The sequence below is a fragment of the Mustela lutreola genome, chromosome 7 (genome assembly GCF_030435805.1).
Source record: "Mustela lutreola isolate mMusLut2 chromosome 7, mMusLut2.pri, whole genome shotgun sequence".
NCBI lineage: Eukaryota > Metazoa > Chordata > Mammalia > Carnivora > Mustelidae > Mustela > Mustela lutreola.
This window is the reverse complement of record NC_081296.1, coordinates 123718589-123737977: the sequence shown is the minus strand read 5'-3', so window position 1 is coordinate 123737977 and position 19389 is coordinate 123718589. Positions and strand designations below refer to the sequence as shown.

Sequence of the window (19389 nt, the reverse complement as noted above, 5' to 3'; positions counted from 1 at the left end):
CCAAGCAGCAGGTCAGGAGGCAGCCTGGGACCCTGGCTGACACACCAGTGGTCAGACTGAGGCCGGCCATGCTGGTTTCCACGCACCATCTACTGTCTGCCCCAGACAAAGGTCAAGGGTCATCACCATCACAGGTTTTCAGAGGCAAAACTTGAGCTTCCTTGCACGATAAGCCCATGCTACTCAAGAGAGGCCCCCATCCTTTCTAATGGTCCCTGCCTTATGGTGCCTCAGAAAAGAAGGGGACAGCCAGTGGGAAGAACCGCTGCTTGGCAAACAAGACCCAAGGCAGGATTCTGTGACCTCAAGGAGTCTACCAACAAAAAACCATGGACAAGCAGTAGTCTCACCAGTCGGGGGGCAATCTCTCGCCCTTCCAGACTACCCTTACCCAGTAAGAAGCGGAATCTGCTTTGCCCCATCCCGAGCCCTCCCAAGCTGGAGGGCCACTTTCACAGGGGGACTCGGGCCATATTCCTCTTGGGAAACTTTCTTTCACCTCTTATAATAACAACCAAGTATGTGTACACTTGAACGTCAGGTGGCAGGGAAAAAGGCAGGATATGCAATTGTATATATGGGACGACCACGACCGTATAAAACAAAAACTATTCATGCAAAAACTGGAAGGAAGTTCTTTTTCTTCTTGCTACTTGTTCTCCAAGCTGTTTATAAAGAGCAGCGACCTCTTGCAGGACCAGGACTTAACTTTATTTTACAATAAATCGGAAAGAAAAAATATACAGAGCTGCCCACACACCTAACCTGTGCCAGCCCCGAGAGGAAGTGGCCGGCTAGCCCCCCAGGGAGCAGGACTGACTGAGGAGGGGGGAGACGGCTCGCAGCAAATGCTTGCCGGGGGCTGGGGCTGCCAACGCACCCCAGCCCTGAAGAGTTAACAGCATAGGAGCAGAACAAGGACGCAGGGTCCCCCTTTCCACCTGTGAGTCTTTCTGGGCCCTGAGAACGAACTGGACATCTTTTCCTCCCCCTGACCATGTCTCGTCTCCTGGAACTCTACACGGAGCAGCTACCCGACTCCAAACTGACATAGTCTCTACTGGGTATCATGCTCTGTCCAGCCAGCCGAGATCCGGACGGTTGGGAGCCACGGTTCAGCACCAGCGCAGACTCCTGTGGCCAGCAAGAGCCGAGGACAGCCCCCGGGTGGCCGACAGCTTGCAGCAAGGGGCTGATGCGGCACGCTGCTCACGGACAGCTCTCGGCCCCCGGGGAGAGGTTACTATCCCTCAGCTGCACCTTTGGCCTAAGACACACCTGTGGAGCTACCGCCACCAGCTCTGGCCAGTCCTGCAAACCTGCTGTTCTGAGTTTCTGTCTCTCTCGTGTTCACATCCTCCCGAGTTTAAATTCATGTGAAATTGGGTAAAGCAGGCCTTTATCTGAGCAACTGTGCAAAACTTGGACCTTGACAGATCAAGGACAGGCCGGTCTTATGCCTCCATGTCTTCCTCTACCTCTATACACTTTCCCATTCTCTCTTTCCCATGACCCTCCAAACATGGAAACTCAAGTCACCTGCCAAGACTCCACTCAAGTGCCGCCTCCTCCAAGAAGCCTTTCCCTCCCTCTCTGTAGCATGAGTTAAGGGCCTTAAGCTACCTGCACTCCACGGCCCCTGGCACTTAGCACACAGCATCAAAAGCCCCTGCTCACCAGGAATGGTGCCTACAGATTGGGATCAAGCCCTGAGGACATGCTGAACCACCAGCCCTGCCACCAGACAGCACCCCCCATGCCCAGACCCGAGTTCACGGGCAGCCCCACTGTCTTTGCTCAGCTTCCTCTGCCCATGGCCATCCCCAGGAAAACACTCGCGGAATATTTCCCACCTGTCTACAGCATGCCTGGGCCTGAGTGTGGCGCCCCTCAGAGGAAAACAAACCCATTCAGCCCCATAGATCCCGCTCGCCCAGGCCCCCCATCCCATCACAGCTGCCATCTATCTGGAACTAAAAGGATGGGGCTGGATCTAAGCCTCACAGAGGCTGCTCAAGAAGTCCACAGCACCGGGCCACCAATGGTCCATGCAGTGAGCCCAGGTGGCTTGCAGATCTGGCCATACAGGGAAAGAGTCCCAGCACAGTAACCCTCTCTCACGCACCCCAACCACGGTGGGAGGGATGACAGATACAATCATCTCGGAAAACCCAGGACAAGGTCCACTCCCTCCCTCTCCCATCCATCTTCAAATTCGTACTGAGTCCTCAGAAGGGATGCTCCCGCGGCAGCTGCAGCCCCCTGCAGGAGACGGCCCAGCACGTGGTGTGATGCCTCAGCTGACCTCAGAACCAGCAAGGACTGCATGAGGACAGAGAGTGAAACACGGTGGCCTGAGGATTCCCTCATATCGACAGGGACCTCACCACCCTGCAGATGCCCCTAAACCCCAGCACAGAGACTGGGTTACAGTCCAGGAACCTGATGCTAAGAAGAGGTCCCAGAGGCAGAGTCTGCTCAAGGAATCGGCAAAGCCCCAGCATGAATTCTGGAAAAGATATCTTCCTGAGCAGCCGTTCTCAAACTGTGTTCCCTAAGGTCCTGGCAACCAGCAGAGATGCCCCAGTGGGAAAGGAGGGTGCCAAGCAGAGAAAACCAGAGCCCCCGACCCTGAAGTCAATCACAGTCACAAGGGCTTCACCTGGGGTTGCAAGAAAAATGCACAGCGGGGAGTAAAGTTTCACGGCTAAGAAGTTTAAAAGTCAGGGCTCTGAGAGACACAGTTTAAATCCATTTCCCATCAACATCAACAATTCTCACCTGGCCTTCCGAAGGTGACAAGCCCTTCCCCATCAGGGCCCCCTGCCCAACCCATCACCTATCTGCTGCTGAGACACAGCGAGCACCTGCCACTTGGCACCCTGAACCCCAGTGCTCCCGTCTGCATGCTGGGGGCACAGACATAACCCTTCCACAGTCTCTTCTTTCCCTCAACCTTGTCAGTTACTCCTGAACAAAGACTCACTCGTTGTGGGTGACACCCTCTCAGGGTTCCCATTCAAGAGCATGCTTGGGGCTGCAGCTGTGAATCACGGCCCGTCCCTGGGGTCCTGCCATACCAAGCACGATGCTCTGCACACAGCTCAAAGGATATTCACTGGACAACTTTGTTGTCCAGCATCTGACACGCTTCCCACAATGCAAAAAAAAAAAAAAAAAGGATGCAAGTGAAAACACACCAAGCGTGAGCAAGCAAATGCCTAACCATGAACACCATTTCCTCTTGGCTTCCTGCGGGGAAACCTTTCAGTGACGATACCACCAGAGGCACAGCGAAACTCCAGGGGAACTCCCAGCCCTTACCTGATAGTACGTCTTAATGTTTCTCACCAAGATGGTCAAGTTCTGAATGCGAAGGTTCACGTCATTGTTGACGTGCTTGTTGATGCGCTGATTTGTTGGCCTGGGGTCTCTGGAGAAGGAAGAGAACGGAGGAAACTGCTTATCCCAGCATTTGCCACACACCCCATTTCCAGCCGAGAGCCAGCTCCAGGCCCCCCCAGCCTCACTAACTACGCGGTTATGACAACATGGCTCAAGTCAAATCCTTACTCCGTTACTGCCAAGCCATGGACCTTGCGGGGGCGGCGACCCATCACCACCCTGATCACCCAACCCATCACAGGCCCTGAGTCAACATTATTTCCGCTCCCACTGCTAGCAGCACCCATAAACCACCACCAAAGGTCAATGCAGACCCCAAAAGTGATACTGTCTGAAAACCAATAACCTCTCCCAGGATAGATTTCAAGAAGAGCAAACCAAAATACAGGAAATGCCAAGAAAGGGGAACAGGGAGTACATTTTCTGAGTTAGTAAATCAAAATCATTCATGTTCCATCTCACCGGGGTCCTCCACCTCTGTCACCAGATTGGTCTAGGGCCAGTGGTGCCTGTGATTTACATTTCAGGCACACAAATCTACCCTGAAAAACCAACAGCAGGAGTCTGTGATGTGACCTGGTGTACCACATACCCTACGAAAAATGCTAAGCACAGAGATATAAATAATTCATGTGGGAAACCCCCACGGTGTCATTTATTTTCCGATCTTGGGCAAAAGTCAGGTCTGGTTGGGATGAAACTAGAAATCAATCAAGTGATTTGTATTTCCACTCATCCACGTCCAGGACGTTTCTCAAAATGTTTCTTCTTATGGGACGAGAACAGACTGGGTAGACTGTAGACCGGATTTAGCTTCTACCTTCCCATTTACCACACAATGCGTCTAACAAAGCCCTCCATCCCATGTCACTGTCTCATTCAAATGAGGGCTGTTTTCAGGGTTTCATCTGTCATCCCGGCCCTGGGAGACGGCAGCCCCTCTTCCTCGGTAATCACCCCCACAAAGGGACAGGAGCCCAAACGGGAGTTGGGCAGTTAGGGAGATCAACCTCCATGCCACGCGGCTCATTCCAAAGCCAGTGATTAACAAAAAATTGATAAACAGTAAAAAAAAAAAAAAAAAAAAAAAAAAAAATCCACGAGGTGAAATCATTTCAGTCCTCACTGTAAGGACAACCTTTTTTTTTTTTTTTTTTTTTTACTTTAATAATATGAGCTGTTTAGAATTCGACCATTAAATATTTGACATATACACCAGGAGTCCCCACTGTGCATGGTGTGTTCGCAAACCCCTTTACCTGTGACACCCGGTCATAGCCACAGATTTTATTCAGTAAGCCTGTATCCCCCAAAAATAATCACATGGGCACTTGGGGCAACCAGGGAATCTCTTTTCAACTGTCATTTGACAACGTTTCTTATTGTCCCCACACAGTAATGGAGTCAGGCCAAGCCATTTGCACGTTACATTTCTCTTGGAGCCATTCATTACTGAGAAAACAAAGGTTAACAGTTCAGTGGAAATTAATTTAGGAATAGAGGCCGCATTCAGAATTTATACCACAAAGGCATTTTTAGCTTCAGAAGTATACTTGACATTATAAACAATTTATCTTAAAGGCTCACTTCTCCTCTCTTTAGATACCTCAAGAGAGGAGAAGCAATTTCATTAAGTGACTAAAGTACTTCTTAAAACAGAACTCAGAGAGCACGCAGAGCTTTCTCCTCGGTCTCTGTAGTCCCAGCTTTAAGTCAGGGGGCTTCACACACGTGTTGGAAAACAAGGTGCACAGTTCCTGCGTGTGCAAAGGCACATCGCACACCCAGGGTGGGGACCTGTGGGTCCCCCAGATAATAACAGAGGAGCCCCTGCCCAGCTCTGCTTTTGTTCTCCCAGGTCAGCTAACTGAAACTACACTCCAAAAGAGCCTCCACATTCACTGTAGAAATAATTAGACTAATTATCACGATCATTAGTGCTCCATCCTTCAGCGAAGGCTCTCAGGGTCAAGAGGTTATGAAGAAATAACTGGAAGCAAAAGTCAACTACGGTTAAGAAAGGCTCATCCTCACTCTCCCAGCACGGAGTAACCCCCACCTTTCTGTGCTGCAAAAAGGGGACAGGAAACACAGATGCCAGTCCACGACCAAGGTTCTATGGGCCCCAGGGCATTCATCAGCAAAATGACTACAGGATTCTTCCAGCCCTAGGTGGTCACTCAAGAAGGTCAGCTCTGCACAGGCAAACGTGGACCCATACATGGTCCTATATCCCAGGAAGAGGACATCCCATAACCACTGCACAACTGTATGTCCCCAAAAGCCATCATTACTAACAAGGATCTTTTTTTCATGATATCCCTAGAATGCAAAGGCCCAAGAGCCCCATATCAAGAGGTCAGAGGATAGGAGGGAGGCACTGGGTGCAAGCATCTGGTAGCTTATCCGAATTCAGGAACATCTGGAGTCCCAAGTGTGGGGCCCTCAGCACTTACTTATAAAAACTCCTAACTAGGGGTACCTGGGTGGCTCAGTCAGGTGAGTGTCTGCATCTTGATTTTGGCTCAGGTCATGGACTTGGTTCCTCATTCAGCGGGGAGTCTGCTTGAGAGTCTCTCTCCCCCTCTGCCCTCCCATTCCTGGGCACACGTGCGTTCTCTAATAAATCAATCTTTTAAAAACTAAAACTAGAAAAATGCAAATCAACTTGACCTAGAATTTTAAAGACAGAGGATTTACATTTATGGCAACCTTGCCCCCTCCCTTGGGAAAGCCAGCCTGCAAATTTTAGTTCTATTCCAAAGGCTTCCGAAATTTAAAAATGAATCAAGAAATGATCTATTAAGACACCTGAGTGGCTCGGTGGGTTAAGCCTCTGCCTTTGGCTCAGGTCATGATCCCAGGGTCCTGGGATCGAGCCCCACATAGGGCTCTCTGCTCACCAGGGAGCCTGCTTCCTTCTCTCTCTCTGCCTGCCTCTCTGCCTACTTGTGATCTCTGTCAAATAAATAAATAAATAAATAAATAAATAAATAAATGTTTTTTTTTTTAAAAAAAATGATCTATTGACATAGAGATGTCTATGTCCACAATGTATCATGGGTTGAAAAACAGGGATGGTGAAAGACAACAGCATGATCCCATGTCCTTAGACCTTAAGGATCATATATCTACATACTATAGACATCTGAAGACACCAGAATAAAAGCATTGCTACCTCTACATGGTAAAATCATGGACGATTTTATTTGGCTCATCTTTCTCTTCTACTCTCCTATAACCAATGTAAATTTTTGATATAATTTTTAAGGACTCAAAGCCCCCCCTCCCTGAAGAGTCTCATACTCTATAGCCAAAAAAGGAAATCACTTAAGTTCACAAAAATCTTTTTTATTCTGACACTTTTCCGACAACACAAACTCATTCAACTGACAAGTACTTGCCCTCAGCTTTTATATATGCAGAATGGGACTAGAACTCCTCTTGCAACACATTAGGGGGGAAATTATTCTACAAATGCCTTTTAGAAACATAGGAAACTCAGGGTGCCTGGCTGGGTTGGTTGGTGGAGTGTGTAACTCTTGATCTTGGGGTTGTGAATTCGAGTCCCACGTTGGGTGTAGAGATCACTTAAAAAGGTGGGGGGCGTCTGGGTGCCTCAGTGGGTTAAAGCCTCTGCCTTTGGCTCGGGTCACAATTCCAGGGTCCTGGGATCAAGAGCCCTAATCGGGCTCTCTGCTCAGCAGGGAGCCTACTTCCCCCTCTCTGCCTACTTGTAATCTGTCAAATAAATAAAATCTTTAAAAAAAAAAGTCTTTAAAATAAAAAAAGAAGTTCCGGCAACTGTTTGACTTGAGGATGTTTCCAACCCCTAAATAATATATTATCCTGATTTTTACAGTAAGCACCGAGGGAAAATCTGAACAAAGCAAATAATACTGGACTTACTACAAGCCTTGCAAAGGCACAAGCTGACCTCAGGCCCAATCCCAAGTTCCCAACTGCACTCAGCAGCCATTGCCCTAAATCAGGTGTCCCTTCTCAAAAGTACAGATGCATACTAGCCATTATTATGGCTCAGGCACGTGGGGGGGGGGGGGACACCCCCCCCCCCGGGGCCCTTGGCCTCGTTCCGAACAAAGCTGAATGTTTGTTGGGCATTTTCTAGATGCATAATCTTATTTAATCCTCCCAAGTGTATAAAATACAATCCCCTTATTACAGATCAGGAAGTTGAGGCTTACAAATTTTAAGTAATTTGCCCAAGGAAGCAGAAGAAGTGGTAGAGAGGGGAATGTAAAATTGTCCATCCCGTGCTTTCAGAGCCCAAGGGCTTAAATATCTTTCTACAAGACAGTGAGAAATGCGTCCAAAGTGAATGAGCAATCTGGTTTTCCCTTGGGTACCAGCAGATTACCCAGAAAGACTGCATTGACAGAGGAACGATTCAGCACGTTCTCCCATGAATCGTGGTCCATGCCATTCAATGCCTTTCACTGGGAATTCTCCTCCACCTGGGCCTCCCCTGAAAGCTGAGCCCACAGGGCTTTCCTGCTTCCAGGCACTGATGTCACTGGGAGGCCAGGGCCAAGAGACTACGACCACAGCCTTCTTCAGTTGCCGGAGACAATGCCCAGGTGTAGCCACGTGACCCCCGCCGGCCTCCATATGGCTCTGAAGTGTTAGGTAACACGCCTCTTATCTGAGCTCCATACCCACTTAGCATACTGCTCTCTTAATCTTCTGGTCCTACCAACTTGGGGAGAATTTATCAAAATAGGCAAATAACACCCGTTGGAGCTACTAGCTGAGGAGATAAGGCAGAATATAGTCTTATCACTGACCTGCCCATTAGCCTGACATTTCTGCATTTGGCAGAAGTGAACACAGAGGCTTTTGTACAGCATTAGATGGAGGGCTTGGACGCCGGTCCAGGAGTCCAGTTTTGCTTTAGTTCTCCTTAAGAGAGGGCCCAGGCTAAGAATGATGCAGTAATCTAGGAGATTAAGAATGTGGGAGAAAGGAAGACTAGAAAAATTCTTAGAGGGCACCTTCAATCCTTTCTGGATTAAGATGGAGTATTTGTAATTGACACTAGTACCTATTAAGTGATAAGGACTGTGCTAATTGCTAACATGTCATCCCATTTAATCCTCACAACCTTCTCTTTAGTTCCCATTGTACAGATGAGGAAAACAAAATCCTCGAGTGGTATGCCGAGCATCACTTGTTCAGTAGGAGACAGACCTCGAGTTCCCTAAGCTGTCAACACCAGGTCTGAAATACACTTTTTTTTTTGCATACTTTTTAATTGAGATCATCTTTACATAGAGTGAAATATATAAATCTTAAGTTACAGCTTGATGAGTTCTGAAAAATAAGATGTACTCCCACGAACACACAGAACATTATCACCATTCCCACACCCCGCAGAAATTCACCTGTGTCTCCTTTACAGACAATCCCAACCACCCCCAGGAGCAACCAGTGTTCTGATTTCTATCCTATCATCTGGAACAGGTTTATTCTGATCATACAATCAGTAAACTGTGTGCTGCTGGTACCCCTCACTCCTTGATTTCCTCAGCTGGAATGCCACCCACACAGCTTCCCACTATCCCTTCCTCTGCTCCTGACCCTGGCCAGAAGGCACCAGAAGCCCAGCCTGAGGCTGTAAGAGCTGCGAACTTCTCGAACTTCTCGTTCTGCTCCTAGAATGATTATCTCCGCATATCACAAAGGAGAGAACAGGTAAAAACTGCAAAGGGAAGTGGAGACGCCGCCCTTAAACTGAATTTAGCCACGGGCCAAGGGTGAACCCGCACTTCTCAAAGGAATGGTCCAACAGGCTTTCCCGATTTACAAGCAAGCAGTAAACGCTTCAGGAATTCCAAAGGTCAGGGAAGAAAGAGAAACAGTCCCAGGGCTTTTGTTCTCCCCTCTGCCTGGGTGTAAAAACTGAATGAAAAGGCCGGGAATACTGCTGTTTTTAATTAATTAAACAGTCTTGGGTTTGGGTAAGGACACAGTGGTCACTGCACCAATGGAATCCAGTCATTTTCGGGGTCCACCAAAATGGGAGCAGTTGCCAGAAATTAAACATGCCACTAGACAACCCCAGGAAAACTCCTTTTCATCAATGTTCTCAGACAAGTGCTGCCAAAGCTGGTAACACGTATGTCATTTTAGGATCTAATCAAACACAAGATTAGTAAGATGAGTTGGGCCTTTAAAAAAAATAAAACCCAGGGACGCCTGGGTGGCTCAGTTGGTTAAGCAGCTGCCTTCGGCTCAGGTCATGATCCCAGCGTCCTGGGATCGAGTCCCACATCAGGCTCCTTGCTCAGCAGGGAGCCTGCTTCTCCCTCTGCCTCTGCCTGCCATTCTGTCTGTCTGTGCTCGCTCTCTCCTCCTCTCTCTCTCTCTCTGATAAATAAATAAAAAAAAAATAAAATCTTTAAAAAAAAAAAAAAAAAAAAAAAAAAAAAAAAAAATAAAACCCAAAACTAAGGTGTCTCTCCCACAGCATGACACCAAGTGATTTATTAAAAGCAGTGTTCCCAGAAATTTTTCAAAGCAGACCTTATTTTAGGTAGATCTATTTAAACCACTTTCTGAATATGCCAAAGGTAATTGTTCCCCCTCAGGGGCCACAAAGCTGATTCTCATTAGCTAATGGGTTCATGCTAGAGTAGGACAACTTGCTTAGCTGCAGGTGAGTAAGTGAGCCTAAGTGGCTGATCTGCAGAGAACATGAGGACGTTTTATTTTGCTTCCAGGGCCTCTGAATCATACCAACAGTCACTTCCAATATGTTCCCTGCACTTGGAGTTAAAAACAGAACACAGCCTCAGGAGCCAACACCTACTTGTGGCAGGCTGTCAATCAGACAGGCTCTGCAGAATTCAGCTGCAGGAAAGGATGTGGTCAAACACACAAGCTAGTAAGTTTAACTTCCATCAAGACCCTGTTTAAGCTCTAGGGCTTTAAGACAAACAGTACGCTAGCATTCAGACTCCCAGGACTCTCTTAACACAGTAACTTTAAATCCAAGTCATGAGAAAGGCCTTAACCGATTGCACTTGCTAGAGGGCACCTGAAATCACGTGAAGAGAGCTCAGAAACACAGGCATCCCACCCTACGGTGAAACGTTAGAGTCACACGGATGCTCTGGGTCCGCCCTAGACACTTCCTGTAACTAGACTCTGTTACAGTTCCTTGCCCCCCAAAAAGGGTGCTGGTTTTTTTTTTTTTTTTTTTAACGTCCTTGCTCAAACCTCAGTCAACTGAGTCTGAGGTCCGTTGTGCTATTTACACCACGTGGATGACAGTCATTCAATACCAAATTGCCTTTACCAAACAAGCTGCCAAACCGCCGACCCAGAATTCTTCATATCCACAGGAACGGAAAGAAGTCCCCTTAAAACCGAGACACACCAGGGGCCCCACGGAAAAAGAACCCTCCTCTTCAAACTTCATGCTCCGTTGCTACAACCTTAAACTTTCTGAAGCACCCTTCTTTCCTTCTTCCCTGAAGGTAACTTACATTTGCAACATGATTTGGTTCAAAAAGATGCCGTCGGCTAGATCCATGTACATGGTCAGGTTGTCCTGGTTGCCGCTTCCGAAGGAGCCAAAAGTTTTCACCTGCCGGGTAGGGGGCGCGGAGAGAAAGGCAGGAAAAGTCACCCCGGAGCGCCCTGTCCAAGCTCTCCAGGGCAAAGGCAGGCAGAGCCTCTGCGGGAAGAGTGGGTCACCCACGCCCGCCCACCCTTCCGCAGGCGAGAAGCCCACCCTTCTCCAGGGCCTCTACCCCCACCCCGCGCCAGGAAACAGACAAAACTTCCTCCCTGCTGTGCTCCGGTGTCCCAGGGCGAAAAACAACAACAAAAACAACAAAACCAAAAGGGACTTTTTAATAAATTTCTCACGTCTCAAACCTACTGGAAATGACTGCTCCGAACCCAGCCTGTACGCATTCTCACTGGGAGACCCAATCCCCGCCGCCACCCACCTGCTGGTCTCAGAGGTTCAGAAACTACACGAGGATATTTTCGGGGAATGGGTCCTTTTCTCGAGTGGTCAAGCCATGACGGGGCCCAGGTGACTCCTCGGATCCTGTCCGCTACGGGGACGTAGCCCAAGGCCCGGTCGGAAACAGGTGTACCAGCTCAACCCCTGGCCGGGCCGAGAGCGCCGCGAGGTCCCGCACCCGGTGCGCGGGCTCCCGAGTTGGAAATGCCTCCGGACCCCAGGGCTCAGACCACGACCTCCGCCGGGAGCACTTGCTGAGTCCCCCGCGTCCCGGAGGCTACCCGGGACCCCGGGAAGGGAGATCCACGGCAGGCAGCGGGGGAAGAAGCCGGTGCACCAACAATGGGGCAGGGAGCTGGGCGCACTCACCCAGGTCACCAGCGGGCTCTGCAAGAAGAGCTCCATGAGCTCCGAGACCGTCACGTCCATGCTGAGGCTGCGCCCGCCGGCTCCACGCCCGGGTCCCCCGCGCCGCGGTACAAAGCGGCTCTGGCAGCGAGCGGCGGGCGCGGGGCTGCGGCGGCTCGCACCCGGGAGACAAAGGCGGGGCGCGAGCCCACGTTCCGCGGCTTCGGCGGCCCCGCGCCCCGCCCGGGGCTGGGGGAAGGGGAGGGCCCGCCACTCGGGGAGGAACAATGCGGGCGGCAGCCCCGCCCCTCGGCGGCCCTAGGCAGCCGGTGCGCCGCCTCGCGGTGCCGGGGACCGGAGCCGGGACGCGGGCGCGGCTGCGCTGGGCGCGGGGAGGGGGCGCGGCCCGCACGTGTATGGGAGGGAGGGGTCTCCGTGCGGCGTCCCCGGCAACCTGCACGTGGGGCCGCAGCCACGCGCCCACGCTGAGCGAAGCCTCAGCGCTCTGGGCCCCAGCACGTGGCGCCTCGCGGCGCGCGCGCGCTTGCGGCGGGCCGGGACGCCAAGTGCGGGCGGGAGCCCGCGGGCGCTGGCGCCCCTCTGCCTCCCCGGGGGAGCGCGCGGGAGGCTCGCGCACAGCCGCCAGCCGGAGTGGTCTCCGGCCCACCGCACGCTAGGACGCGGCAGAGCTCGATCCCGAGACTGCAGGCCCCGGGCAGGTGCAGCCCCTCGGCCGCGCGGAGCTCCAGCCCCCCAGGTGCCGCCAGAGGACCCTCCCCGGCCGGTGGCAGAAGAGCGGAGCCCGCGCTCTTCACGTGGAGGTGTCGTACTCGCTGGCAGGTGGGACGCGAGCCCGGGGGTCAAAGGACGAAACATAGCGTTCAGTTTAGATCGTAAGAGCGCGTCCTCTTGCGTCCCACCGCGCCACCTGCCTTTTAGAAGTTCCTGCAGGAAGCCGGTGATGTGGCAGAACAGCCCTGGGGCCGGCCCACCTGTGACCCCGACCCCCCAAACTACCGTCACTTTGCAGTAGAGGAGCCAAATCCCGGATTCCAAGTTGGAGACGTAACAGCAGCTTAGTGGAGGGTGACAGAAGGACAGTGGAAGGAACTGGAAGGAAAGCAAGCCCTGTGCCCAGACCAACTTGCTGAGACAGCTGCGGTGGACCTAAGTTCCCGTGCATCTCTGCCACCTCATCTCAGGCTGGTAATAATTTCACACTACAGTTCAGTTCATTGTTCAAAGCACTTCATGCGATTTAAGTAATCTAGACCTCATGAGTTGTCCAGATGAGCCAGCCGGTGCGGGGTTGACCGGCAGTGCCTAGTGTAATGCTCTTCAAGTATACAGTAGGCAAGGGGCCTGGGTGGCTCAGTCGGTTGGGCATCTGACTCTCGATCTCAGCTCAAGTCTTGATGTCAAGGTCATGAGTTCAAGCCACCCGTTGAAATCCACGCTAGGCGCGGAGGCTACTTTAAAAAAAAAAAAAAAAAAAAAAAAAAAGCATACAGTAGGCACTAAATGGCTGCCGGTTGTATTGTTAGTAATTGGAAAGTTGGCCGTCAAGTGTTGAGGCTGCGGCATCTGCCGGTGAGGTGTGGTATTGCAGCCGAATTCCGTCGCTGGTCACCTGGTGAGGAAGTGACATTGTGGCCCTCCAGGAGCCAAGAGGGGAGATCAGGAGACCCTAAAGAGAAATGTGGAAGTCAAGGTTACTGGGGAAAGAAGGGGAACAGTGCGGAGGAACTAAAATTTCTACTATAGTGGTTTTCTTACACACCAGAAATGCAATAATTCGCTGATTGCCGTGATTGTAAAATCACTTGGAAAACAGGTGTAAGCCGTACCCACATCCATCTTTGCTTAGAAGGTCCTTGCCCTGTAAAGTAGGGAATGCCTGTGATACCAGAGTGTTTTTCACATTGACCCCAGCTCTTTTGGAGAGACTAAAGTTATTTGATAAGCATATTATTTCACACTGAGATGCGCTTTGGACCAATGAACACTTTCTGATAGTTGGGTTGAGACATGGTGGTGAGAGAATGTGTCCCTGGGGATATTGGCCGTCCCTGGGCCACAGCCAGGTCAGGAATTTCTGATTTGGGGGTCACTTAGCTGCTGTGATGGTTCATGATCATTAATGTATCTGTCATTCTTTGATTCAGCCTTGCATCACCCAGAGAGAACTGGCTCAGCATCCTTGTTCTGTGGGAGGCAGGGGGTCAGGTAAACTAGAAGTTGCCCAGCTTACAGAGTTGAAGAGCTTTGAAGGGCTGGACCACCTAGACAAAGTACTTCCTAGAAGTCTCTCAATCCCTAAAATTGGAATGAGGCTATTTTCCCCTATATGACTTTATAATTTGGGGGAGTCAATGTGGTACATGTAAAACAATTTATAAATATATTAATGACTATCTTTCTGATATTTTGCTGGGTCCTATCACTATTTTAATAAGAATTGTTTTCCCTAAGCCACCTTTGGGTTGGGGGATGAGCTTCAGGGAACATACACACGAACCACCTGCTAACCACCAAGCAGAGTCCTTCCAACCGTGCCTGAATGCCCCGTGGCATTCACTCTGAGACCTCACCATTTAAAAATCTTTTTCTTGCTCATTTCTGCATAAAAGTAATATCTCCGCTTTATACATTGCTTCCTGTACAGAACTATTTTAATTATGTTCTTCATTCGGAAAAGGAATTTTCCTTCCCTTTCTGGAAAATGCTGGCTCAGCACTGTAAGCTAATGGTATGTCTAGGTTACCTGATAGGAACTGAAATTATTTGTACAACTTGAGGGCTAGGGGAGGAATAGCTATTTGTTAACGTGTCTCTGCATTTGATTTTTTATTATAACAAGTGTAAATTACTTTCATGATTTAAAAATATTTTTTATATTTTTGTCAAAATAGAACTAACCTAAAACCATCTTAACCATTGAATGTACAACTTTAGTAAAATTAAATACATTCGAATTGTTAGGCAGCCACCGCGGTTTACTGCCATCACTCTTCCTTTTGCACATCTGAAACTCTATACCTATTAAATCATCACTCAGTTCTTCCTCCCCACCCCCTCCCCCCAGCCCCTGGCAACCTCCATGCTACTTTCTGTCTTTAGGATTTGACTATTCAAAGTACCTCCTGCAATTGGAATCAGACACTATTTGTCTTTTTGTGACTGGCTTATTTCCCTGAACATAATGTCCACATTCATCCATGGTATGCCAGTATATGCAGAATTTCCCTCCTTTTTTGAATATTTTCCCATTGTATATGTCTATCACATTTTGTTTACCCGTTTACTGATCAATAAACACTTGTATTGCTTTTGTGCTTTAGCTATTATGAAGAATGCTGCTGTAAACACAAGTGTGCAACTACCTCTTTGAGACCTCGCTTTCAGTTCTTTGGAGTTTATACCCGGAAGTGGGATTGCCGGATCCTATGGTGATGCTATTTTTAGTTTCGGGGGAAACCTCCTTCCTATTTTCCACAGTGGCAGTACCATCTGTTTCCCACCAGCAGAGCACAAGGGCTCTGATTTCTTCACACCCTCTGCAATATTAGTTTCCTGGTGTTTTGATAGTAACCATCCCAATGGGTGTGAATGGTATCTCAATGTAGTTTTGATTTGGACTTCCACGAAGATTCGTGACATTGACCATCTTTTCCTGTACTTACTGGCCATTTGTACGTATCTCCCGTTTGGAGAAAGGTCTGATTTTGAATGTCTTTGGTGGTGGTTACATTTGAGGTGTCCTCTATATATTCTGAACATGAATCCCTTATCAGATAAGTGATTTGCGGATATCTTCTATGGTTCCGTGGGATGCCTTTTTACTCTCTAGATAATGTCCCTTGACATACATATTTTTTAAAATTTTCACGAAGTTCATCTTGTCTGTTTTCTTCTTTCATTGCCTATGGCATCATATTCAAGAACTCATCACCAAATCCAAAATCATGAAGTTTCGTCTTACGTTTTCTTCTAAGTTTTATTGTTTTCGGTACTTAATTCATTTTGAATTAGTTTGTATGTGGCCTTAGTTACGGGTTCAGTTTCACCTTTCTGCCTGTGTTTTCCCATGCAGGTTTCCCTGCATCATTTTTGGGGAAGACCGTCCTTTCCCCATGAATGGTCACGGCACCATTTTGTCATCAGGTCAAAAATCATTTGACCTTCTATGGAAAGGTTTATCTCTGGACTCTCCATTCCACTGGTCTAGATGAATGTCTTTATGCTAATACCGCAGTGTTTTGATCACCGTCACTTTATCGTAGACTTTGAACATTTTTTTTTTTTTTACAGTTTGAAGGAAAATTGAACTACAGCAATGTTAAAGGCTGCAATGATTTAACTTATATGCTGTGAAATAATTACCATAAGTAGTTAACACCTGTCATTTCATATACAGCATTAACTAGAATCACCATGTTGTACATTACATTACCTAGTACTTATTTATCTTATAACTGGAAGTTTGTACCTTTTGACCACCTCAACCAATCTCCCCTCCCCTGCAGCCCCTGCTTCGGGGGATCAAATTTCTAGAAGTTTGCGTGGAGTTTTTTTGTTTGTGTTTTGTTTTTGATTCCGTGTAAAAGTAAAATTACATGGTATTTGTCTTTCTCTGACTTAGTTCACTTAGCATGATCCCCTGAGGATCCATCCATGTTACTGCGAATGACGACATTTCAGTCTTTTTGGTGGGCAAACTGTGTTCCACTGTTATGTGTACCACAAATTATTTATCCATTCATCCATCACTGGAGGGACACATAGGTTGCTTCCATGGCTAGGCTATTGTAAGTTATGTTGCTATGAACATGGGCATGCAGGTATCTTTTTGAGTTCGTGTTTTTGGGTTTTTTGGATAAATACCCAGAAGTGGAGTTGCTGGTAGTTTCTATTTTATCTATCATACGGTAGTTCTATTTTTAATTTCTTGGGGAACCTCCATACTGTTTTCTGCTATGGCTGTATCAATTTACATTCCCACCAACAGTGCACACGCGTTCCCTTTTCTCCACACCCCGGCCAGCATTTGTCATCTCTTGTCTTTTTTGTCATTCCCGACAGGTTGTGAGGTAACTTGTCATTGCGGTTTTGATTTGCATTTCCCTAATGATTAGCAATATTGAGAAGCCATTCACATACCGATTGGCCATTCTTATGTCTTCTTTTTGTTTAAGATTTTATTTATTTATTGGAATAGAAAGAGGGCACGCACGAGGTGGGGTGAGGGGTGGAGAAGGGAGGGGCAGAGGGAGAAGCAGACCCCTGCTGAGCAGGGATCCAGCCTCAGGGCTCGGATCCTATGATCCTGAGATCATGACCTGAGCCTAAGGCAGACTCTTAATGGACTGAGCCACCCAAGTGCCCCCATTCTTACATCTTCTTGGAAAAATGTCTATTCATGTCCTATGCCCATTTTTAATTAGATTTTTCTTTTGCTTTTGAGTTATATGGGTTCATTATTATATTTTGAGGGTGAATCCCTTGGCAGGTATATGGTTTGCAAATATATTTTCCCATTCTGTAGGTTGTCTTTTCATTTTGTTGTTAATTTTTTTCACTGTGCAGAAACTTTAAGTTTGATGTAGTCCCTCTTGTTTATCTCTGATTTTGTCGCTTGTGTTTTAGGTGTCCTATCTAAAAAAATCATTGCCCAGACCTGTGTCAAGGATCTTTTTTTCCTATATTTTCTTTTAGGATATTCATGGTTTCCAGTCTTATATTTAAGTTTATATCCATTTTCAGTTAATTTTTGTGAGTAGTGTAAGATAGGGGTCTAGTTTCAATCTATTACCTACAAATACCCAATTTTCTTGGCACCATTTATTGAAGAGACTGTCTTTTCTCCGTTGAGTATTCTTGGCTCCCTTTTCAAATATTAGCTGATCATATATGCATGGGTTTATTTCTGGGGTCTCAGTTCTGTTCCTTTGGTCTATATGATGTTTTTTATGCCAATATAGTATTTTGATTACTATAGCTTTATAATACAGATTAAAGTCAGGAAGTGATTGTGATGCCTCCTGCTTTGTTCTTCTTTCTCATGATTGCTTTAGCTATTCAGGGTCTTTTGTGGTTCCATATAAATTCTATTTATTTAATTTTTTTACTTTTTAAAAAATGCTATTGGAACTTAATAGGGATTGCATTAAATCTATAGATGTCTTTGGGTACTAAGGACACTTTTAACCATATTAATTCTTCCAATCTATGAACACAGGATACCTTTACATTTATTTGTATCTTACTCTTTTTTCATCATGTTTACAGTTTTCGGTATACAGATGGTTCACCTTCTTGGCTAAATTGTTCCTGAATATTTTATTGTTTTTGATCCTACTATAAATGGATTTTTTTTCTTTTTCAAATAGTTCATTGTTCATGTATAGAAATGCTACAGATTTTTGTATGTTAATGTTGTATCCTGCAACTTGACTGAATTTGTTGATTAGATCTAAGTTCTTTGGTGGAGTCGTTAGGATTTTTCATATATAAAATCATGATGTCATCTGCAAATAGAGAAAATTTTACTTCTTTCTTTGCATTTCAGATCCCTTGTACTTATTTTTCTTGCCCAATTGCTCTGGCTAGGACTTCCAGTACTAGGTTGAAGAGGAGTAGTGAGAGTGGGCACCCTTGTCTTTTTTTCTGATCTTAGAGCAAAGGCTTTCAGCCTTTCACCCTTGAGTATGCTGTTGGCTGTGGGCTTGTCATATGTAGCCTTCATTATGTTGAGATATGTTCCTCCTGTGCCTAATTTGTGAAGAGGTTTTATCATGAATGGATGCCAAATTTTGTCAATGCTAAAGCTTTCTGTGTCTATTGAAATGATCATATGACTTTTTCCTTTTCATTCTATAAGGTACATCACATTGATTTGTGCATATTGAATCACCCTGGCATCCCAGGGATACATTCCATTTGATCATGGTGAATGACCTTTTTACTGTGCTGCTTAATTCAATTTGCTAGTATTTTACTAAGAATTTTTTGGCTTTGATATCAAGGTAATGTTGAACTCATAAAATGAGTTCAGGAATGTTTCCTCCTCTTCCATGTCTTTTATTTTGGGTCATTTTGGTGACATAATTAATAACATTATGTTAGTTTCAGGTATACATCATAATTATTATTTGTATGTGTAACAAAGTGATGACCGCAATAATCCTAGTCAACATGTCACTGTACATGGTTATAAATTACTTTTCTTGTCATAAGAACTTTTAAGATTTACTCTGTTGGCAACTTCCAATAGACAATAACAGTCTTATTATCTATAGTCACCAACCTGTACATTATATACCCTTGACTTATTTTACAACTGTGAGTCAACTTATTTTGAGTCACCTATTTCTGCTAGCCCCTTTCCCCTGCCCCCTCGCCACTGCCAACAACCAAACTGTTCTCTGTGGGTTTAAGATTCCACATACAAACTATATAAAAGGTATTTGTTTTTCTTTGACTTAACTTAGCACAATGTTCTCCAGGTCCATCTATGTCATTGCAAATTGCAACATTTCATTCTATTTTATGGCTAAATAATGCCATTGTATGTATGTACCACATTTTCTTTCTCCACTCATTGGTCAATGGACACTTAAGTTGTTTCCATATCTTAGCTC

At 46.9% G+C, this 19389-nt stretch overlaps 1 protein-coding gene and 1 long non-coding RNA gene across 5 annotated transcripts in view; one reads left to right on the top strand and one right to left on the bottom strand.

Annotated features, from left to right (window-relative positions):
- Positions 1 to 12005, bottom strand: part of CCDC88C (coiled-coil domain containing 88C) — a 124826-nt gene extending 112821 nt beyond the window's left edge. For 3 of the 4 annotated variants that reach the window (XM_059182486.1, XM_059182487.1, XM_059182488.1), the window contains exons 1-3: positions 11771 to 12001; positions 10914 to 11014; positions 3325 to 3433 (exon numbers count right to left, since the gene is read on the bottom strand). In XM_059182486.1, coding sequence (XP_059038469.1) covers positions 3325 to 3433; positions 10914 to 11014; positions 11771 to 11830 — 270 coding nt within the window. In that variant the 5' untranslated portion in view covers positions 11831 to 12001. Of the gene's footprint in view, positions 1 to 3324; positions 3434 to 10913; positions 11015 to 11770 lie in introns of all 4 variants that reach the window. The other variant, XM_059182492.1, reaches the window with a different exon arrangement.
- Positions 12006 to 12104: 99 nt separating this feature from the next.
- LOC131836762 (uncharacterized) overlaps positions 12105 to 19389 on the top strand; it is a 45998-nt gene continuing 38713 nt past the window's right edge. Inside the window, exon 1 of the long non-coding RNA XR_009355755.1 lies at positions 12105 to 12955. This is a non-coding gene — a long non-coding RNA (uncharacterized LOC131836762). The remainder of the gene's footprint in view (positions 12956 to 19389) is intronic.